At 46.4% G+C, this 23,999-nt stretch overlaps 1 protein-coding gene across 2 annotated transcripts in view; it reads right to left on the bottom strand.

Annotated features, from left to right (window-relative positions):
- The window catches only part of LOC144169528 (solute carrier family 22 member 7-like), a 45,708-nt gene extending 22,276 nt beyond the window's left edge, over window positions 1-23,432 (bottom strand). Inside the window, exons 1-3 of one of the 2 annotated variants that reach the window (XM_077698737.1) lie at window positions 23,274-23,432; window positions 15,338-15,688; window positions 301-404 (exon numbers count right to left, since the gene is read on the bottom strand). In XM_077698737.1, the coding sequence (XP_077554863.1) occupies window positions 301-404; window positions 15,338-15,673 (440 nt within the window). In that variant the 5' untranslated portion in view covers window positions 15,674-15,688; window positions 23,274-23,432. Of the gene's footprint in view, window positions 1-300; window positions 405-15,337; window positions 15,689-18,307; window positions 18,402-23,273 lie in introns of those variants that run through there. The other variant, XM_077698739.1, reaches the window with a different exon arrangement.
- Window positions 23,433-23,999: the final 567 nt, after the last annotated feature.

The raw sequence follows: 23,999 nt of genomic DNA, 5'->3' as shown, positions 1-23,999 counted from the left end.
TTAGTACGCAGAAAGGCAAAGAGAAGCGAAAGAGAACCAAAACACTGCATGACCACCTATCAGCCACGCAGCGCTAATCCCGGAAACGCCGCGGAGAAGCGGCGGCAGGCGGCGCAGCGATCGCAAATCTCGAGGCGTATAGAACCCAACGGCTTGTGGATTTCTTAATGCGCATCGCACAAGACGTACTTAGGTATGTTTACTTCTAGCGCGCCCACACAACTACACGCGGGTGGTCAGACACGCGTGTTCTCCTATAAAATTTATTATTTCAGTGCTGTGGCTTGTGCCACATCTTACTTGTCGGACAGTATTCCTGAGAGGAGGTTTCCCGCCATTGAGCCACACCAGTAGGCGCTGTGGACGGCGTACATTTTCCAGCTTTCCCCGCATAGCCACTGGTTCTGTGGGCACATTTGAGAAACAAGGAAACAACGAGTAATGTGAGTGTAAACGTTGACGCCACGGTAAACAAGCACGATGGCTTAAATATATAAAAATAAGTTTGCAATCCACAAAATAAACACAAGAAGAGTAGTATGTCGCGGGAGCTGTGGCGGCCGTTGGTTGGGCACCGTTGGCGTCGGTGGCGCTCCCCACATGGCCAGGTTGTTAAGCGTACGGGGAAGAATCAGTGTGCCAAGTGTAGGAGGAGTTAGGGAAGCGTTTTTTAAAGGAGCCATGAAGACAAAATACAAGTTGGGTTTATTAGAAAGACTGCTTAGTCCCGATAACAATGATACCAATATCATCGCAATCTTCGAACAAATAACGGAGATATTAAAGAAAACGTGTGAAGCAGTCGCAACCCCCTAGCCAATTTCCCGCAACTCTTCTATGACGTCACGGAACCTTGTTTGTGCGATTGGCGGCCGCCTAACTGACCTGTCGCGACGAGACATGACTGGACGTCTGTAATGGGGCTCTAGTTCCATTTGACCGCATCACTTGAATGCTCACGGGCAGTTAACGCACTGAAAATTATGTTTTATTGTTGGCCCGTATGACGTCATTCTTGCTCATAACACGTCACTGTGGCGCAAAATTTGAAAGTTTTTAAATACTCCTTGCTTTTTTCGTTAAAAAAACATCTATTGTGGCTGTAATGGAGCTGAGTGAGATACTGAATCCTAGTTCTTTCAAATTAAACGAAGTTGTATTTTCTCTTCATGGCTCCTTTAAAGGGCTCGTATTAGGGCTTCTCGGCGTGCCGGGTGCATATTTCTAGGTATGGGTGCGGATGGGTGTCGGATGGCTTGAGGGATGCGTTGCGTCTGCTCACATTTTGGGGAAGGCCATACCTCTGGCGGCCCTCAAAATTCTGCACAGTATGCGCCAGCTCCCAGGCATGCACATCATCTGGACCCCTGGACGTGAGTCCTTCGAGAGAAACGAGGCGGCGATTTCAAGAGGGATATCAGTGACAATACGCGCGGAAGTGATCGCCTACCTTTAATCATAAGCATAACATCTGCACCGACAATTATCCCAACAAAACAACGCCGGTGGAAACTTCTCTCCCGAGTGGGGAATTTTTACTTCTGAAGCACCTTCAAAGAAAGGTTTTCTCGTACACTCTTAGCATTGAATAACTGAAGGAAGTGTTTACATCCCGCATCGTTAATGCTGCACGCGTAGCATTGACGATGCAGCACGGGAGTGGTGAGACAAAATCACAAACTATGGTGGACACAAGAGTGGAAGGAAGCAGAAAAGCTACAGTTCTGGAAGAGGGCGAAGACACGCAATATAGTTGCTCTCCAAAGCCTATTGTTCCTGTTCATCAAGTGCAGAACTTTCAGCCCCGTACGCCACGAATGACGACAGTTCCCGCCAGAACACTTCCATCTATACAGCGACGAGGCGACCACCTTTCGCCGGCTTCAGACGAACTCCTACCACCACGGCATTCTCCTCTATGTCATGTACTCTTTTTTCCCACCCTCTGCTAGGCATCCTGCAATTTTTGTCCCCAACCTGACACCCTGTACCAACCGGTATGGTAGAGACCGAAAATCCCACACGTTAACCCCACTCTTCACCCAACGTATGAGCAGTGGGCGGACCAGCTGCCCAGCACCGACCCAGCGTAGGCTGGTGGAGAGGGCCTGGGCAGCCAGCGCGAACAAGGAATTTCCGAACAATAGAGGACGCCCCCTATCGGGCCGGCGCCGAACCATCAGCGGCTAACGCTCATCGTAATAAAGTTCACTCACTCACTCACTCATCCCTCTTCTCAGTCCACTCACATGCAAAATTTACATCAAATTACCCACTGTGACCACAGGAGCAGTGTCATCATCACAACTAATCCCCGGTGCGGGCACAGTCCGAGGGCTCCTAAGCAGCCCTCAAGGGTCTTAAAGTAAAGCATTAAATACGACGATTGACATGATTTGCTTATGCCCGGTGTTCTCGAAGGGCTTCGTCATTTTTCCTCTTGGCACAATTTGCTTGGTGGTCGGCTCCCGCCGTACGCTTTGGAATGTCTTCGATCCACCTCCTGAGCGTCGCGGCGCTGCTCGTTCTCTTTATCTGCCGCCGAGTTTGAAAGCACGCGTTTTGAAGGCACGTGATGCCTTGGGAGTTTAAGGACGTAAAAATGTATGAAAACCTAGTCTAGTACAATTCCGCTGTGAGCGTTAACCAGAGACTCTCGGGTTTGAATGGAATCGTTTAACCCAAACCAAGGTAGCACAGAAAGTGTGTCCGTAGACCCGCTTGTCTAAGGCCGCTCACTGGCATGTCCGGCCAGCATCCAGGTTCTGGCAGCCACCATACGTTGAGCAGCCAACATTCGGCCACCAGCACTTCGGTATTTTTCCGGCCGCCCGTGTTCAGACACAAAACGGCAGGTGCCCGGCGGCCAGATGTTCAGTTTACCTTCGGCGACCGATTCTCAGAAAGAGAACGGCCGACGTACAGCCCCAGGCCATCCGTTTTTTTCCTTCGAGAAGCGGTGTTGAGCCGAAGCACGGCAAGCGACCTGCCACGGCGTATTCGTATTGTGGCAGTTGGCCTTCGGAAAGAGATCGGCTGAAGTGCGGCCGCCATGCATACGCTTTTCCTACGGTGAATGGCAAGTGTCCGGCGGCAGAATATTCGTGTGCTCCGGGAAACTGGCGCTATAAAGGAGATAGGCCGACGTATGGCCCCAGAGCGTGCGTTTTTTCTTCCGTGAGCGGTTTTCAGCACAATTACGGCAAGCGAACGGCCGCAGAATAGTTGGCAACCGATGTTCAGAAGGAGAAATGAAAGGGAGCAAAGCACCTGGTGAAGATCAGATAAGAGCAGTCCTCTTAAAGGATGGCGGGAAAATTGTACTAGTAAAACTTGCAAGCCTTTACACGCAATCCGAAATAACTGCGAGTGTTCCGGAATCTTGGGAGAACGCGAACATCATCCTAATCCAAAAGAAAGGTGACATGAAGGAGTTGAAAAATTACAGGCCGATAAGCTCACTGCCAGTCGTCTACAAGGTACTTGCAAAGGTAATCGCTAACAGGATTTCTACCACCTTAGATTTCAGTCAACCTAAAGACAAAGCTGGGTTTCGTAGAGGCTATTCAACCATGAACCATATTCACAGGATCAACCAGGTGATAGAGAAGTGCGCAGGGTATACCGAACCCCTCTATATAGCCTTCATAGGTTATGAGAAAGCGTTTGACTCGGTCGAAACCTCAGCAGTCATTCGGGGATTAAGGAAACACGGTGTAGACGAGCATTATGCAAGCATACTAGAGAAGATATACAATGGGTCCACAGCCACCATCATCCCTCATAAGGAGAGCAGTAAAATGCCTATAAGGAAGGGCGTCAGACGAGGAGACACAATCTCTCCAATATTATTCACAGCATGTTTACAAGAGGTATTCAGAACATTGGATTGGGAACGAGTGGGAGCAAATTTTAATGGCAAATATCTCAGTAGCCTCAGATTTGCTGATGATGTTGCCTTGCTAAGTAACTCGGGGGACGAATAGCAAAGCATGCTTACCGCACTGGACAAACAGAGTGGAACCGTGGGCCTGAAAACTAAAGTAATGATGAATGACCTCGGGACAGCCCAGCGGTTTGCGATAGGTGGCGAGGCAGTGGAAGTGGTAAGCGAATATATCTACTTAGACCAAGTTCTTACCCTGGATCCCAACCATGCGGCCGAGGTAATTAGAAGTATAAGAATGGGGTGGAGTGCATTCGGCAGGCATTCTCAGATGATGAATGGCAGCGTACCGTTGTCCCTGAAGAAGAAAGTGTATGACAGCTGCATCTTACCGGTACTCACCTACGGGGCAGAAACTTGGAGGCTCACTAAGAGCGTTCAACTTAAATTGAGGACGACTCAGAGAGCAATGGAACGGAAGATGATAGGTGTAACATTACGGGACAAGACGAGAGCGGAGGGGGTCAGGGAACAAACGCGTGCTAAGGACATATTAGTAGAAATTAAGAAGAAATGGACGTGGACAGGGTATGTAATGCGAAGGCAATATAACCGTTGGGCATTAAGGGTAACAGTGCGGATCCCTAGAGAAGGCAAGCGTGGCAGGGGCCGGCAGAAAGTAAGATAGGAAAATGAGATCAAGAAGTTTGCGGGGATAAATTGGACGCAGTTAGCACAGAACCGGGATAATTGGAGATTAATGGGAGAGGCCTTTGCCCTGGAGTGGGCGCAGATAGGCTGGTGATGATGATGAGGATGATCAGAACGAGGTCAGCCTTTATAAAGTCCCAGGTTATCTGTCTTTCATTCAGTAAGCGGTGTTCAGCAGAATAACGGCAAGCGCCTGGGCGCCGAGAACCCATGCACTTCCGTCCACTGGTGTTTGGAAGGAGACCGGCCGATGTACGTCTGGTTTTTCCTCCAGTGAGGAAAAGGCCGTAAGCGGCCGAGCGATGTAGACGCATTTTGTAGCGGAAGCTACACTGGCCGAGGTTGAGCAGTTTCGCATGGGCCATGAAGGGCCGTACTGCGCAAGCGCGAAGAGCATGAGATTAAATTAGATTTGGCTTGGCTTGGCTTGGATTGGATTGGATTGAATTGGATTGTATTGGAAATCGATTCGAATTGTAGTACGGGTGTGTATAGAATTGGATGTCCACATTCGCCAGCCTTCGCATTCCAGAGGAGTAACGTCATAGCCGCTGCAGACTCACTTGCGCCGGCGCGTGCCCAGCTGTCGGCTCCTGTGCGCAGTAGCCAAGTCTGTCACTGCACCGGAGCCGCTTGATAGCCGTTTCGCGTGGCTCCTGGAGAGCTTTGCTGCTCATGCGGGAGGACTAAATTAGATTGGATTGGAAATCGTTTTAGCAGCAGTAAGCCTGATAATCAGCTAATCCTAAACAACCAGGAAACCTAAGAATAACCAGCTGAAACAGCTCACGCTACGTAAATCCTGGCATAGCCGAGCTGATTTACTGCAAATTTTTTTGCATCGGTTCCGTGTTTCTACATTTTTAATAAACGAACTTCGTTTGTCAAGAAGTAATGAGTGGTATCAGGGTAACCGGGAGGTGCAAGGACTCAGTGGATATCAGCAGTTGACCTTTTAAGCCATCGGAAGAACATTTATTGCCGCAAGGATAATGTGCCGCACCGAGCTATGGCTCGCCAGTCATAGCGGTAGCACGCCTCGCTCGCCGTCCTCATGGACGCACCACCTCCAGGCTATTTGCCCCTTCTAGCGATGGAGAGCATTGTTGAGAAGAGGGCATCTATCCGGCAGAGATGCCCGACCAGAAGTGGCCGTGGTTCGAGCTCAACCGGCGCCACTTCAACGACTCTCCACCCAAGAAAGGCAAGGGCGCGCAACAGCACAAGTTTCCGGCAATTCTTCTAACAATAATACTGAGAAAAACAATCTTGCAATATTTTGTTCGTACTAAACTTCGAAGAGGCTAAGCTCGTCTATTTGTAGACGCAACTTCGTGCCCTGCACTATGTTTTTTCATCTGCTTTTATGGCTGCTTGTCCAAAAACATGTTTGATTTTAAATTTGCGATAACAACCGAGCTTTGTCAATGACAAAGCCAGGATTTTTATTTATTGGCGGTGTTTGAGGGTGAGCTCAGCGACACTTGTGAACAAGGCCCAGCGAAAAGTGCCCCTTTGTAGGTATCCTTTTAGCAAATGGAAAGAGCAGGATACGCAAACTGTTTTCCCTAAGTGTTAATTCCCAAAACAAAAAAGGAGTGACACGTAGCCATTGACGCTGCTTGCGCAGTGTTCGAAGAGAGCGCGAAAAATTCCATTTTACAATGTAAAGCTGGAGGAACGGCTGTATACATAGGGCAGAGCTGCAAGTTCGCATGGGAGGGGTGTAGAGCATTACCCAATCAAACTCGACCAGTGAAATACTGATTATGTTTTATTCATTGCAAAATGCAAGTTTTGCCGTATGCGTACTACGGTTGCTATATTTCTGTTTGAAACAAGTGAAACACTACTGTGACGCCTTTTCTTGCGTGAACACAAAGTTGAATAAAACTGCAGCCACTAGAAGCAGGGCGTCATTCGAAACGCGTCTGCAATTTTTCAACGAAGTACGACATTGGGGGAAAATTATTTTTTTTTAGATAATCAGTGGTGAGCACGTAACTCATGAGAAAAACACCAAACAAAATTGAAAATGAACGTACTTGTTCAATCTCTCCTAGAATCATTCCTGAAGAAGACCATTAGAAAAGCTTATCGAGTAAAAAATTTATCTTTCAAGAAACATTGTCAAAACTAAACACACTTTTTGTGTGAAGTAAACTCTACAGAATGTTTCTGATTTTTGTGTGGAGTGCCAAAGCGCTTCATAAAAGCATGCGCGCCTGTTTGTATAAAACTAAACCGGCCAGGCAACTGTTGTAAAAATAGTTACTTTAGTCAGAGCATGCAGGTGTTCAGGAAAATTGGCCAAAAAGAAATTTGCTAAAAGGGGCACGGTTATCTGTGTGAAATTAAAACCTGTTATGTTACCGCTTTCCCTACCTAGCTCTGCCAAAGAGCTAGTTATTGCGCCTAGGCTTGTTTCTGTGCTTCGTTTTTTGCGTGACTGAGGGATGGGTGAGATCAGTCACGTGCGCATCTTTTTTGATGCATCTATAGAAAGTCTTTCAATTCTGTAGTATAGTTATAGGGCAGTTAGGTCTTTGATAACTGTACTTTTGCTGCCACAGAACTGTACCGGAGGAGGCTGGGAGCTCTGTCATGTTTTTTGCAACCTTTGACCCAGTCTTCCTCTCCGTTCCTTTGACAAAAATAAAATTTTTTGATATTTGAAGAAAAAAGAATGTACAGCCTTTCACCCCCGCTACCGCATACTTAGGTATACATGGAACAGGGAGGCTGCAACGTGCTCACTAATCAATCACACCCGATTTTTTTTTCGCATTGGTCAGCCACTATTCCCTGTACTTTCTTTTCGGGCAAAACCACTGAGTGGTGTTCTATTTTAGATTGCCCCATTCGCGCAGAGCGCACGTTTCAGCCGATGCATAAAGATTCTAGAGAAATGCCACACCGCATGAGCGCTCTTGAATTTATTGAAAATGTGGACAACAACGTCAGCTATGTTCAATGCAATTATAAAATACCCGCGCATAAAGCTGGAACACGCGCTTAGGGGTACGAGCATATCATTTGTGGCACTTTGGGACCATGATTTCGTGCGACTGGCGTATGAAATTGGCAGATTGTATGAGGAGAGTACGGCGAACTCGGTTTTATTTCCATTTTCGTGCTTTAAAATTTACCTCCTAATTAACGCCCTTGCAAAATATGGCGGCACCTAGGAAATCATGTGGACGTGTAAATACGAGGGCATTACTTGTCGCCGAGTTTGTCGCTGAGTTTAGTGCTACGGCGCGGTGGATAAACGTTGTTCGTCGGCACCTCGACACTTATAGCGTTTCGATAGTGTCGTAATTCTTCGGCAATGAGCTGGCGCAGCGGAAAAGCTGCACCTGCCGGCTCCACACCATCCGCTTTTACACGTGGCGTAACCTATAAGCGCTCTCGCCTTTTGATGGGAAAACACTAGATGACTCGGTCGAAAATCCGACATGCCCTGCTCACAGATGGCCCACAATGTGGCCGAAGACTCAAAGAAGAAAAAAAATTAAGCAATCAGGTCGAAAAAAAAGTCGGGTAAATTTGCGCCTGGATGGGAATCAAACCAGAGCGTACAGACGGTGGTGCAAGCATGAATCATGCACCAATTCCAGGGTGGCTCGATGGCTCTAGCTGCCCGAAGATATACCCGGGGGAGACGCTGTGGCCTTCGACTTTAAGGCGTGTGTTACTGAGGCTTGCGTAAAGTATAACTCTACTGAGGACTAAATCTACTGAGTAATTACAGAAGTGATCATTATAAGCGAGTAGTAAAGTACTTTTCCCCTAAACGACGGAACGGGCCGCCCACGCGTTGGGCCTGATGTTGGGCTCTAGCGTCGGCAACCGGCACCAGCACCTTTATGTACAATGAGTTTGACGTTACCTGTCGAAGTTGGCGTCGTAAGTCTCAGCGTTACGGATAGGTAACGTAAAGCCCCGTATAGGCTAAGCACGACTGGCGAAGGCTCTGGAACATAGCAAGACGGAGAAGCGGAAAAAGATACAAAGAGAAAATGAGCAGGAATCGAGAGTTTTAGCACTCCATATGTTCCGTGTTGCACGTGGTTACCGTGTTGACCGGGACCCGTCTGGGCACTTGCGAATTCGTCGCGGTAGGGTGGATTAGTTCCGCGGGCCGGCCCTCGCCATGGCCGCGCATTCGTTACGGTGGGGTGTGTCCGTCTCGCCGTGCCCGCGCGCAGACGCAGTCGGGTCTCGGTCAATTCACGGTAAAAACTGAAGACACGGAATGTACGGAATGCTAAAACTCTCTATTATGAGCGAACACGATATTTCATTAGGTGCAGCGCCAAAGTTAACACTCCCGCAGCGGCCTCACCCGGTGGCGCAGTAGCCACAAGAGATCTAGGGTCGCATGGCAGCACCCACAACTCGAGAATGTCCGTTCAGGAATTGAACACCGACACCAGTGTCGTTTGACTCATGAAACGCAAAAAGTGACCGTATAGTTGTCGCAATCGGGACAACACGAATGATACTAAAATGGCTGCCGCTGTAAAGAGAAAACAAACAAATGAAAACAAATTTGGGTTCGTGTGGGATTCGAACCCGTGTCACCGACGCAGCAGCTAAGTGCATGCTCACAAAAGGAGGAACCCGGCGCCCTGCCAGAATGGACCGATTATCCTGATGCATGCTCCGTGACAGGTGAACGCGACGGCATGTGCGCAGAACAGGTGCGCGCGGAAAGGAGCTCCCGCTGTGTAGAAGTTGCCGCGTGAATTTCGGCCAGTCTTCCTGGCCGTAACCCCCGTCGAAATATACAGGGTGTCCCAGCTATCATGCACCAAGATTTAAAAAAAGAGAAATGGCGTAACTCGAAGAAAACCTAGTGCATAATGTTTGCAGTACTGTGAAGAAGCGGAGAGTAATTTTTTCGTTAATGAGACTTAATTAATTAATTGTAATTAATTATCTAACTCGAGAAATACTGTCCTAATCACTAAAGTGTCAATGGGGCACTTGTAGGTAACCACGAGGGGCATCTAACTGCGCTATTTTCAGCGACGAACTAATTGCGTACTCATTTATTCTGACTGATAAAGGAAACCCGCGAAATATGAAAAATACCACGTGACGACGCTTACGCGCGCATTGTAAAGCAGCGTCCCCAAACAAAGGTGATTGAAAGCAACTGCTTCGCGTGTTACCCGCCCGAAGAGACAGCGCATCACCTTGATAATAGCATGCATGGAAGGAGCAGCAGCAGCAAGATTCGCGGGACGCGTGTGCAGATAAGGAACAAACTCGATTGCGATTTCTTCTTTGTTTCTTTTGTCTATTTCATTCTTGCTAACTCAGAGGCAGCCTGTTTGAGGGCGTTGCTTTACGGTGCGCGCGGAGGCGCCGTCACGTGATATTTTTCATATTTCGCGGGTTTCCTTTATCAGTCAGAATAAATGAGTACGCAATTAGTTCATCGCTGAAAATACCGCAGTTAGATGCCCCTCGTGGTTACCTACAAGTGCCTCATTGACACTTTAGTGATTAGGACAGTATTTCTCGAGTTAGATAATTAATTACAATTAGTTAATTAAGTCTCATTAACGAAAAATTTACTCTCCGCTTCTTCACAGTACTGCAAACATTATGCGCTAGGTTTTCTTCGAGTTACTTCTTTACTCTTTTTTTAAATCTTGGTGCATGATAGCTGGGACACCCTGTATAACCGAAAGCGATTAAAGAGACGCAAGCACGATGAAGAAGTTGAAGTACTTGATAATCGCCGGCTTTCGCCTTGAAATCCCGCAAGGAGACTCTAGTGACCGAGAAATATTTGTTTTTAGGGCTCTGAAACATAAACGTCAGCCTATACTATCAGTTTCACTGTAGACCTTAAAAGTGCTTATGTGTCCTCATAAATGTTTCCTGTGGGTTGTGTTTCTGAGGTACACGTTGCAGACAGTGGGCAAAAAAAAAATGTTCGTCGTTTTCAGCCACAGCTTTTCCGCCACAGGCCTGCCTTTCTGATAACGGCGGGGTTTCTGCACAGCGAGCAAAGCAACGCTCCCAAGTAAAAAAATACCTTTGGTTGTAGCAGGAAACGTTGCTGGCGGCTGCTAACTCTGCATTGCGAAAACATCAAAAAACGGGAACACCTACAGCCCCTGTTGATAGGGGAGCAAGTGATGGTGGAAATCATGTGACCTCAGCGGAAATGACTGAAAAGTCTCACAAAGCTCCAGCTAATTGTGGCGGTTTCTTGGCGTAGAAAGACTCCTACAGAAATTCAGATAATTATATACTAATACGTAACATTCTTATGCCGCTTGTCTTGAGTGTGAGTTTTCACAGTCAAAGCTTTCGGTTTTCCTAAATCATGTCCCATCCATTACCTCCATTTACGCTGTTGTAACGATTCGAAGTGGAACATTCGAGAAATTTTCATTATTGTTGAAATTCAGGTCGTTATACGGTTTGCCAGTTGCCGTATTTTTTCAGAATTTCGTTATTTATCATTTTTTCAAAATTTTGTTCCACCAATTATCTCAATTTACGCTATTATAACGACAACAGGTGGAACTTCCTTGAATCTACATTATTGCGGATATGCACGGTTCGCCATTTTACGGATTAATTTAAAATTTTTCTTAATATTTAGTCGACTAAAATTTAGTTCGGCCAATTTACGTAGGCTATTATAACGATTACAGGTGGAACTTTTGCTAAATTTGCATTATTGTGGAAAGACAATGCAATATACGTTTTGTCATTTCCCGTACTTTTAAAATATCTTTCTTATTCTGTACTTTTTCAAAATTTCTTCCGACCAATTATCTGCATAAATTTACGTTATTATAACGATTACATTTGGAACTTTCCCGAAATCTGCATTATTGTAGAAATGCAAAGCGTTACACGGTTCGCCAGTTTTCGTAATTATTTTATATTTTTCTTATTTCTTTAGTTTTTCAAAATTCCGTTCGACTAATTATTTCCATTTACGCAATTATAACGATTACATTTCGAACTTTCCAGAAATCTGCATTATTGTGCAAGAGCAGGGCGTTACATGGTTAGCCAGTTTTCGTAATTATTTTATATTTTTATTTTTTTATTTTTTCAAAATTTCTTTCGTACAATTATCTCTATTTACGCTATTATAACGATTATTGGTGGAACTTTCGCGATATCTGAATTTCTGTGAAAATGCAGAGCGTTACACGGTCCTGGCTAAGGGGGGGGGGGGGTAGTCGGCAAAGAATGCTACGCAATATACTGCTGAAACGGCATATGCAAATGCCGAAATTGTACATCTGAAGAACTGTGTATTTAAATTGTTCACATGGAGATATAAGGAAGGCTACAACCTTCACAGTTTATGGCGCACTTTTTTAAGCCTTCATACGTTCCCAGAATCTCGTCGCTGCTTCCCTGAGGGTAGTCGTCTCGACATAAATACGCATGCGCACGAAAGTCAGTTTCTTACTTTGCACGCCGAATTGCTGCGATACGCAAAAATTTGTGCTCTGCCCGACCTAAAACATTCTTATATGCTCGGGGAGAGGAGTGGCGGCGTAAACCTGGGCGTCGCGAAGGCTATTCCCAGGCTAACCAGCTGCAGCACCTCGTTTACCACACACAAACAGTTAAAGTCCATCAATACTGAGTACTTAGTCCTGCAAGACATGTTTTGCAGATATGCAAGCCAGAAAATGAATGCCTTTACCTTTCCTCTTAGTACTTAAACGAGTACTTAACTACTATTTGTCACTCCAGAGAATGCAAAAAGGAATGGGGAAAAAATTGGCATTATGGTGTTCCGCAAGGTTCCATTTGACGCCCGCTTTTATTTTCTTCGCATAACGTCGTAGTAAGTTTACGCTCGGTTCTTGGGATGATTACGTGCGGATGACGGACAAACAATTTTTTTTTTCTGGAAGGAGCAGGCATGTGTTTTAAAGACAACAGCAAGGCTGGAAATTTGAATTCATGGCTTACAAGAAATCAAAGCTAAATGCTAAAACCGAATTAAAATATTTGAACCAGAAAAACGTAAGTTCATTGAGTAGGATACCGTTATGAGATTTCGTTGTGAAGATACAGAATGTGTGACATCGCATAAATTTCCGCGATTCATACGCCAAGAAAATTTAAATTGGTGTGAGCACGTCCACAGAATCTGAACGAAAATTCCACGTTCAACAGGAATTACCTGTAAATAATGAAACTTATTATGTACTATGCAAATTTCTTATGCACTAGTACATTGACGCCTCTACATCCCTTTTCCGTTTGGGATAGCACATCAAGAACTCAAGGCAAGGATTCCACATACATAAATAATTATGCATCCCTTCATAAAGAATGTTGAGAGAATCGCGGAGGCTTTCTGACATCACAACTGCCTTAAAAAGCGTCAAAACCTTCGCGGAAAGTACGCCAAATTGATCCTTAAACCTTTCAAGGCCCAAATCGCAAACGGAAAACGAACCCATGCGGCGGAGTTCCGCCCAGTAAGCATCTACGAACGATCTCAATGTACACGGATACATGGTGCATGGGATAAAAATATACCATTGTACTCCTTCCTCATGATCGACGGCTGTATTGTGTTATCAAGAACTATTGATTTTTCGCAATTTTCAAGTAGCCGTTTTGATACAACGGAAGCCCGGCTTCACGCACGGGCCGCATGTCCAAAGATCTTATCAGAGCTTCTCGGGCGCGCAGCCGCTCTTAAAGGAAATGCATTACCTTTTTGACAGGAAGCCATTGGACCCACTAAGAAAGCTTTCGCTTTAAAAAGGTTGTTGCAAATGATGAAAACTGCCGCATTTCGGAGTATCCTTGTTCCTCTTCTTAAGAAGACCAACATTCTTGTTGCCCACAATGTACCGAACCAAAAGATTTGTTTAGTCATGCGTAATGAAATTCATAATGTCCTGGAGGCTCTTTGGCAGAGCTATCTTGCGAGGGCGCATAAAGGAGCAGGGACCCAGTCAGGTACTTATGTGTACCTTTTGTCCCCGTACCCTTAGTCTTTCTTTGTGAAAATAAAGAGCTTTTGTAAAAGAAAAAAAAAGTACCAGTTACGACACACTACTTACAATAGGAAAAATATACGCCCAAAAAATGGCTCATAAAAACGTGGTATGACACCCTTGATATTCAAACGCACATCCCATTGTACTGACCGTAGTTTCGAGGAGTTTTTATGGCAAGTTTTTATAGAAACACTACTTTGTACCTGCTGACGCAATGACAAATACTAATCTCTGTTCAGTTTTTAAAGACGCTAATCTTTCTTGGCCTGGTTAAACCCGAAAATTTCGGACTGTCTGTTTGTTGATTCAGCTACCGGGCTAAAGTTAAAATAATTCTGGAATAGTTTATAAAGCAAAACCTTTGAAATGTACTAAAACTGGTACCATACTTCATATTTGTTATCGTTGCTGAACAAAAAAAAACTTATTAGGCATAGTTGAGGCACACATCAATACAGAAATGGTACAAGCAGTCTTCTCTTAATGAAAAATAAAACTGTCCACGATTTTTTGGATAGCAAATAGAAAACCAGTCACACATAGTGTTTTCACCTAAAATACAAAAATGCCGCCCGCCCGAGCCTCTACCTCGAGGTGGTTTTTAAAGCCCCAAAGTAACAAAAAATCTATTTTTTTTGTTACTTGCACTTGCAGCAAAGTGCGCGAGGAATTTTAAAAAAATGTTAAATAAATGTTCGAGCTTTCATAAGTTTGTGTTATACAGGGGACATTCACCAAACGAAACCTCAACAAACCGAGTGATTGGTTTTCGTTTATAAGGTGTTTCGTTTACCAGAGCATACGTTCGGTACTGAGCGTAGCGAAATTTGAGTAAAGAGTAGACAGGCTCAGTATGGGCACGAACGAATTTGCACAGAGGGAACTAGTGAATAATTTGTTTTTCCAAATACCAATGACAATTTAGAAAATGTCATACACTTGCTAATTTCACTAAAAAGAATACTGTGAAATCTTCGGTTTATTGGACAGGGGAAAACTACTTTACATTTTCTTGGTTTGGCCCTCGCAGGCATTTTTGTTAGTGGAAACACCCACACTTGCCAGGCTGCCATCTGTCGTTGCTGCGCTGCCATTGTATGCTGATTATGCGAGGAAATGTGGCATAAAACACCGAAATAACGGCGTTATGCTGAAGCCTACCTGTACACAGCTTCAAGAACACCGCCGCTACAAGCAAGAGATATGCGGGTGCAGGGTGGGGATTGGGCGAGAAAACAGAACAACTGGAGAAAAAAAAGAGGCAGCTGCCAGTATGCGGCTGCGCTCTCGGAACTAATTGCGGTTCCAGTTTATTTTAGGGTTTGTTTATGCAGCGGTCGGGTTACTTGCGTTCTGATATTTTGCCTTAATACAAAACCAACGAAGCGCGAGATGTTTATTATACTTAAGCCATAGATCCTATTCACGGATTTGCGCTTAACCAGATTCTAGTGCACATAAAAATAAATTGTTTTTATGAGTACCGTGCCTGAGAGGGGGTGCGGGCGGGCACTTTATCAGGCAATTTAGTTGGCGTTAATCTCAATCCCCAAACTTATCTGAATAAAACTGCTTTAACTTCTTTTGCAAGCATGCAGTGGTGACCTGAACCCCCCATTAGCTTCATTTATTCCCTCTCACAATAATGTTTATCATAGCTTTCTGCTCGTGTTATTTATTGAAACGCCCAATAGTTCCGGCGTCAGAAAAAATTGACACCCACCTCCATTGCGACCGTGGTGAAGAACTCTGACGGGTTGAACTGCCACCCTGTGGGGCACGTGGCGGTGTCGCCGTCGGTGACCGTCACGTCAAACCCGTTGTCGGACAGGCTAACCAACTGACAGCGGCTCCGCGGCAGCGCGTTAAGGTCCGGGAAGTCTTCCCGAGATGTGCCGTTGACGAAGCACCACTGGCTGGGCGGAATGACCAGCAGGAAGACGTGGAAGAGAAAGCACATAGTCGTGTTCCACGTTGCCAGGATGAGAACGGCGAACATGACTGTCTTGTTGAACAGGCCGAAGCCGCCCACTTCCCGGAGCACCTTCTCAAAATCCATCGCCAGTCAGACGTTCTGCATTGAAGGAAGTGCATGGTCAGATTTATAAAGGTAGTGTTCGCTTCAGGGTACACGCGTGGGATATTTTATTCAATTCGGCTGCGCCAGTCACAGAATATTGTGCGAAAACCGTATACGTTCCCTCTTATGAAACATATACTCCAATACACCACCGCTGGTATGGGAAACTCCGTAAGTATGCAACACTTCGGCGTACTTCAGAGTACGGAAACAGTATTGAGAGTGCGGCGGGAGCAGGAGGAGGAGGAGGAGGAGGAGGAGGAGGAGGAGGAGGAGGAATAAGCAGTCAGCCCTGGGAAGAGGCCTCATTCCAGGGCCCCGTCAATCCGTCCGGCTTCTTGGCCTCTCTGCACCAGCCAAAGATGGTTGTCAGGGTCCTATCTGGGCAGTGCTCTTTCCCAGTGCTCAGGGGAGGGGAATAGCACAGGCATAGATTTCTTGTGGTCGACCCTCCCGTCGCTCGTGCTGTAACTAACTGGCCTTCTTGAGGCAAAACGCACTTCACACAGGACACAGAAGGGAGGCTCTCGGATACAGCTCAGAATGAGAGCGTAAGTTTGTATCGTAAGGGTGGACATATATTTCATTGTTTCAAACAAAACATGCATACTAGCAGTGTGATAATATCCTGTCCTCAACAATCGGCAAAGAAGTTTAGTTCCGTATCAGAAAAAAAATTAAAGATGGATTGTTTACGCGGTTGACGCTGAGCCAATGAATTTCTAAACACCCAGTAATATTGAGTGTTATTTCCTTGAGATCATTGCTTATTAGGTGGTATTTATAAAACGTTGCTTTAAAACGACCCTTCAGAACACTTGCAACGACAGAAGCAAAACTCTCAACCACGTCTGCATGATTTTAGCAAGGGATCATTAAAGCACTGTTTTTATGACTCTCTTTACGAGCTTCGAGTATTCAGAAGGGTAAGGAAGGAGCGATAATAGTTTCATGGCTCGTATCCAATCCAAGTGTGGGATTGTGAAAAGGAGAGCCTCAGGGGAAGAAACCGTACCGAATTACTCTTTGGTATCTGGTAGGTCAAATCAAAGGGTGCAAGGCGTTCCCGAAAGAGCGAAAGAACTTGCGCTACATAGCAAGAAAGCTCGTCATTACCAGAAACTAAAGTCACCAATTAGTCATCAACGCACATTAAGACTTTCTGAATGTTACTTCCTTCTATGCGAGTGCTCGAAATCCTGCCGTAAAGAGGAAGAAAGTTGTCGCTCTAAACCTGCCGTAGCCCGAACCTGTACGCACAATTCTCCTTGAGAGAAACCCGATCCTCCCATGAAACGAAAGTTGTATTCAGCTAAAAACTAACGCCGCTCCGCTGGTCTTTAGGCACCTTATGTACACCCTGGTCGGTGAATTGAAACGATGCATAAATGACGGGTGACGTGACCACTACAGTACGCTATGCTGGTTGCGTCCGGGCGTCTTGCGCATTACTGTCCACAATGGGGTTGCAAACTACTGTTTGATAAGTCCAGCCTGGCCGGCGGCAATGGTCACGAGAGAACAACCCGGGAGATCGCTGGGTCTTTCGAAATTCATCGGCACGTTGAGAACTGCGCAAGCATGCCATCCTTAGTTTTCTCTGATAAGCAACTGCACTTCCTTGGCGACTGTCCACGAGAGGAGATCAGCCTACCTATACCTGTCTGTAAGAATGGAATGTTTGTTCACCCTTACATGGACATTCAATTGTTATTCAACGCCCTATCCGCATATAGTTTCTTCGTCCTATGTGAATTGCACTGTGTCTCAAAAACGTCAAAATACCAACTAGCCCATCAGTCCTGGCTAAGCAGCTCATTGGTAACGTCACTGATTGCATGGCGCGTGCTCCAATATTTGGAGCGGGCGGCAAAGCCAGTAGCAACACGCGCTGGGGCAGCCTGCATTTCTGCTTATTGGGCATTTCTGCTGCTCTGTGAGCCTGATAGAATAACAGCATCAGTTGTCAGGCATGCGCCAAGACTTAGGGCTATTATTTCTCTCTGCGGTCGTACGACATAAAACGGTACCGGCAGCTTGACGTACAGAGCGCACACGGGGTACGTGTTCCTATGGGGTCTGGTTAACGACGTGAGAATTCAAGGCTCAATGTTTTGACTAACATACTATGTTCAGGCTTGTTTTAGGTAACATTCAACTTACCTAAAGTAGGTAAGGTTCAAGCGTTACAACGGGCCAAGAAAGTAATACTCATGGTACGCCGAACAGCGGCTACCGACCGACAACGTAATACGTCAAAGCGCGCACGCGTTATGCGCCTAACGTCGGGCCGCCGGGATCCAAAAAATACGGTGGTTATTTCAAATGAAGGTTCTCGAATGAGGCTTCAGAAATAAGGATTCACCGAGTGAAGGAGCGTATGCGGAATTGTAGTGCTTTCGCCCTAAAAATGACACTTCAAGGACTGTCTTGAGTTTCTACGGGATGAGAAACACTTATCTATTGAGGCATTTTATTTGATGATTGTCTATATCACCTGATCTCAAGAAATAGATAGACTAGATATGCGATAATGGGCACTTTTCGCAATCATGACTTTTTCGAGAGAAAAGCATAAAATACAGCGGAGTTTCAGATGATCTCTCGACTTACATGTTATGAAATGAAGACGTGATAGCCTTATTTTTCGCTAGGCAGTCGACGAATCTCCCTGTTCATGTCGGACGCCAGCTGGGTACTGCGTTTGTGAAAGCCCGCCGGCTGCACCTTTTTTTTCGACTACCTAGCCAAGTAAACCTTCCGCAATAAAAGAGCAGATAGAAAACAGCTGCATGACCTGCGTATGTTCTGCAGCCTTCACATACAAACGGCGTCTGCAGCCAATAACGATCAGGTGTCACGCAGCGATGAGAAATGTTGTGAAGACAACGTGACCTGAGAGCGAGCGGTCAGAGTCCTGCCAAGCTGCCAGTATGGGGCCTGACAGTTTGACGTGACGCTGCACAGCGGGTCTTTGTGCATGTAATGTTCACAGCTGTTCTTGGCGACCTTTTGGTCTTGTTTTTTTTTTAGGTGGCTGCGTCTCTGTAAGCATGCAATACTCAATACGTCCGTGTTCTACATAGTGGAAATGTATGCTCACAGGATAAGTTACCCCTCGAAATCGACATCTGACCCGCCGCGGTGGCTTAGTGGCTAGGGCGTTGCGCTGCTGAGCACGAGGTCGCGCGTGCGGTTTCCGGCCGTGGAGGCCGCTTTTCTGATGGAGGCGAAAAGCAAAAACGCCCGTGTGTACGAGCTTTCGGCGCACGTTAAAGATCCCCGGATGGTCAAAATTATTCCGGAGCACTCCACTATGGCGCGCCTCATCGCCTGCGTTGGATCGGCGCGTTAAACCCTACAATCAATCAAATCAATCGGCATCTGACAGCGCCCCGAATGTGCAGTTCATTTTAAACGCGTGAAATCTTTCGAGGGTGGTTCAAATGCGTAATTTCGCTGTCTTTTACGTAGGTGACATTTTGAGCCGGTATACGTCCAACATCAGAGCAAGGGAAAGCGTTTGAGTGGGGAAAATCAGAGGTATTCGTAAGGTAAAACCTCTGAAGGGCTACCATATTGTGGAATGCTCTGTGGAAGAGATATTCAGAAGAACTGGAAAGGAGCTGACGTATATCTGGTTCCGAAAATCTGTTTTAAGAGCAAAGACGATAAAACGAGCTTAATTATTAGTACTCCAATCAGTTCCTCGATTAGTGCAACAAGGGAATCACTGCGCATCCAGCTGGTGTTATCATGGTCTGTTTCGGTTATGGATGCAAGAACGCCTAGTCAGTGTTGCCGCATGATGCACCGCGTGAATCAGTGTACGCATGGCGGCGCCTGTGACGGGGACCGCTAAAAGAAATGAGACGTTTCGTTTCCTTCTGCTGCTGTTGTTGTTTGCTCTCAGCACCATTTTTCATACTGCCCCATTCCCCTCCGAATTCTATTCAATATACACCGCGTTTTGCATAAGTGGATGTCACAAGTAGTTTTCGCGGTGTTCTGTTTTTTTCTGAAACAATATGAAGCTCTGTTACGGAAAAAAGAAAGGAAATGTGTTCATTATTTCATGACCAGTAACAGTAAGATAATCGTTCTCCCACATCTAAGCCCGCTGTAGATGCTATTGCGCTGAGGACAGGGAAGTCTCATCAATGGGCGCTTGTCTAAGAACCAGGAAAAGCCAGTTGGTAAGTGCGACCGTTTGCAGCAGGAGCAAGTGAAGGCCATTCCGAGGAATTGGATGGAAATGGTTTTCAAAATGCTGTACAGAGTTCCTGTAATTACTTGGGGATGCCAGAAATTCTTACACTTCAGAAAAAAAAAACGGGTAATTGTTTAAACTTTTCTGGGACTATGAGCTTAGAAATGCCTTTCGGCTGGAAGGGTACTGCCTCCCTCTTACGCACGGAAAAGTGTTCCCGCTTTGAAAAGATGGTGCACCCGGTGCGGAGTGTGTCTAAAGCCAATGGTGCCCGCATAATTCTTTGTATGGTAAACCATACCTTAAGTATCGAGGAAGGTGGCGGTAGGATTTCTTGTATTGAAGAAAAATCAATCGGTTGGAGAATTGCAAGCAATCAGTATAGGTTTAACAGTACTTTCAAATACAGCAAACTGCCGCAGAGCAGCGCTAAATCACGAGCTTTCTGCTAGCAGCGCAGCGGCAGATGTTGCGTGCATGACCGCAAGCGGCAGCGAAACCAGGACGGCGAAGAATTACCAAAATAAAAAGCAAACGCGGAAGTAAACCAAAAAGCAGAAAGCAACAAAAGCAGAAGACTAAAAATAAAATTGGCGAAGCTTGCACTAAGTCGCGCAAGGCTTGCACCATAGCGAAGATCGTGGATTTCTTTCTATGTAAACATTGAAGGACACACCGCCAGGCATTGCATTAAGTTTAAAATTGTTGTTTTACATGTTCCGACGTCGCGTTTCACAGTAGCATGTAGTAGTCATCGTCATATCCATCTATAGCGTGGTCTTCCTCCTGCTTTACTGGCCGGCTCTGATCGCTTTGTCCGGGGGCTTTCATATTTCTCTCAAAAGAGAACGCGTCAGCACGCAACATGCGGCAAGCGGCCTCGCGAACTAGGCCTCTGTAGCGCGAGCTGTCTTGTGCTACACCCTTGAGGCACGGACGCACGTGAACTGTTTTCTTGGTACTTTTTTTTGGAAGCGCCACCGACCAGACCTGGACGACGCCTGGGATAACTATGACCCAGTTTTTTTTATGACACCGCACGCCGCACGCACTATGGCCAGCAAGAGCAAATCAAGAAGGGAATGAACACACAGCAACCGCGACACTTGCCGCTGATGGTAAAAGAGGGCACTCAAAAATAAAACTCAACAAAAACCCCATGCCCTTCCCCACTGTGAAGAAGGATGACAAGCGAAGTCGGGCGCAGTGCAAGGACGGCACAAAACAAAACACCTTTGTTTGTAGTTTGCGTTTGAGCACACTACCAACCCAATTAGCTGAGTGAAACTTGGAAGGACTAGTTTTACTCGAGGGGACTGACACGGGGCTGTCCGTTTCCCTTGCGCGTTGTGGGGATCTTACTGTTTGTGTAACACACCAAACCGACCCGCTCAACCACAAATGACAGCAGTTTGGTCACATCGGGCTGTTAGTCCTCCACGTTAAAGTGTCCCCCCAGCATGACGGGCATGTCAACAGTGAGCGCGTGAAGCCTGCCTGTGCGTGCGCGCCCCCTTCCCCCTCCAAAATGCACGCATAAACATGGCAGGAAACGCCGCGCGTGGTGAGCAGAACACGCAACTCCGGAAAGAGACGGCTTTCAGTAGAGGAGAGTATAAAGTGGGGCTGTAACCATACTCCCTCCGAAATCACAAAGTGGGAAACCAGCTTACGAAGTCGAAGCTTACACAGATCTTCCTAAAGTCGGCTTAACTTCTAAACACAAGCGCTTGCTGGAAGGACATTTCTCCGAGGGCAATACGTCATATCAAATTATCGATGCCCTGATACCTGTGTTTTTATTCCTTATGGATTTTTTCATACACTGAAAACAGATTTCTTAGTTCTCTTTCCACACGGGCGCTAGCATTGGGGGATTAGACATACACAGCTTCGCTTCAAAATAACTGCGGCGCTTCTTCCCTGCCCTACCGAAAGAAAAACCACTTGAACATTTTATGCGGGAAAGGTTTGCGGCCACGCCAAGGATACGTGCACCGCCAGCCACCGATCAAGTGGACAACAGCGTGCGAAGCATCGCAAAACATTTAATAGAAGAAACGAGGGGATGGCTGATGGCATAAAATGAGCTTCTCGGCTCCGATTTACTGGTCTCTGCAACGCTTCCGATAATCGCTTTCAGTCTTTCCCTCGCGTCTGGAAGCACTGCGAAAGCTATAGTTATCCCAGCACGGAGCGCCACTGCGTGATTTGCTCGCCGCAGCAGATACGCCACCCGTTTCTCTTTCGCTTTTGTGATTTTAAGTGGCTCACGAATGCGTTCATTGCAGCAACTGAAGGAAAGCCGGCAAATAGCCGCTACAACGCTGTAATGACTACGGCATTCGAAGAACGCCAAGACGGAGAAAGAGATAAACATTTTTTGAGCAAGTTTCTAAGTTATCTGATGCGCATACAGCAGAAAGCTTTGGCTGAGGCACTTTGCGAACCCGTAATCTAAGTACTGGATGTATTGATTGACTGCGTTCTGCAAGCATTTAAAGTTTCAAAAAAATGTTAGGGGGTCCCCTGGAGTAGTCTAAGTCATACTCGGATCAACGGTCTTGCTCAAGGGTGGTAAACACCGGCTTCTAAGGATCTTACTAGCCGACCGAGAAAGATACACGTGCCTGCGTGCTTGCTTACCTGCTTTTTCTTGAGGTTTGCTTACCCTAACTTTGGATTTTTGTGTTTATTTTTAATCTTACATCCGAGTTTTCAGACTAGATTTGCTGCAGCATATACTTTAAGTCGAGGCGGGACTGACTCAACAAAGCAGCGTCATCCGAAAGCGGGAGGTGTCTTATGTATTCCTCATTTGTTAGGTGATCCTAATGTCACCCAATTTAGTAACCCAGACACCGATTCTAGAGAAGCCCTAAATAATTTCGGTGAGATTTTGGCTCCCTTCCTAACACTCTTGCTCACGGAGTAATTCTTGGACCATGTCCTTTAGAGTTGAAAATATTTTAATCTTTTTAAAAACTAGTATCGTACCAGTACATCGTACGTATGTGTCCTCAAACCACGCTAACTAGGGCTCCTCAACCACATATCCTCTCAATAATTCCACCACCAAGGTTCTGCGCTCTAAGTCAAATGCCTTTTCCTGAACTATAAATAATTTTTCGTTGAAAATATTTTTCTCTGGCTTGCCCGCTCAAATTATGAGATTCTAAGGTGCCAATTTTCTTAATTTGTACATAACAGAGAGTAGGGCAATGGATTTGGATATATTTGGGGCCGCAAGGCGGCGCGACAAACATTCTGCCATCTTTTGTAGGACCATGTCTACCGAAAAACCAATGCTCCTGTACAAGCCGAGCAACTAAAGCAAAAACATCAGTGACGCACTTGCGTAACACTCACCTGCTGCCCCAGCTGCCTGCGCGAGCGGAACACTTGCACGGGGAAATCAAGCGACGGACCGGTAGGTTGAAGTTGTACTGGTTATATGCAGTCTGCCCGAAGCGGATTCAGCGGCGAGGGCATCATTTGAGGTGACGGGCGCAGATGGCGCTGCTGCAGCCATCAGAATAGAGTTCCGGTATATCGCGCAGCGGAACAGTTAGGCGTCTGATTGCCACATGCCGCGGGTCACACGCTACGACAGCGAATCCCGCTTTCAGTGCCGCGCACAAGACGCCGCTTTCAGTCAATTCTGCTCCAGTGACCGGCGGAGGTTGCGGTGGCAGCGGCAGCGGCGGCCGCTTAACTGTTCCGTTGCTGTTGGTACACGCACGCGCCGACTGTTCCTCGCCGCTGCCACTGGCATGGCGGCGGCTCCTACTCGCGTGACTGGTGGCTTCCCTGCATGACTTTAGAACTCAAGACGGCGGATGGACGCGCAACTCTTGCTCGCCTTGGGGAGCTATGTACAGGAAACCTACATCAGACGGCCCATCCGGGATGTCGCAAGCCTGTCACGCTTGTCGCCCGCGACGCAGGGGCATTTATGAAAATTTCGTTTACAGGCTACTTGTTTGCTCTCCTAGCTGAAACTCCAGAAATTCGTCCAATTAACCGGACGAATGTTAAATAATCCACGAAATTACCAACTAATCTAAGACAGAGACGTTGTTGGCGTGCTTAAAA

Source organism: Haemaphysalis longicornis, unplaced genomic scaffold, assembly GCF_048455015.1.
Source record: "Haemaphysalis longicornis isolate Haplotype H1 unplaced genomic scaffold, Haemaphysalis longicornis Haplotype H1 scaffold_2, whole genome shotgun sequence".
Classification (NCBI taxonomy): domain Eukaryota; kingdom Metazoa; phylum Arthropoda; class Arachnida; order Ixodida; family Ixodidae; genus Haemaphysalis; species Haemaphysalis longicornis.
The sequence above is the reverse complement of the archived record's forward strand: the minus strand, read 5'-3'. Positions and strand labels throughout refer to the sequence as shown.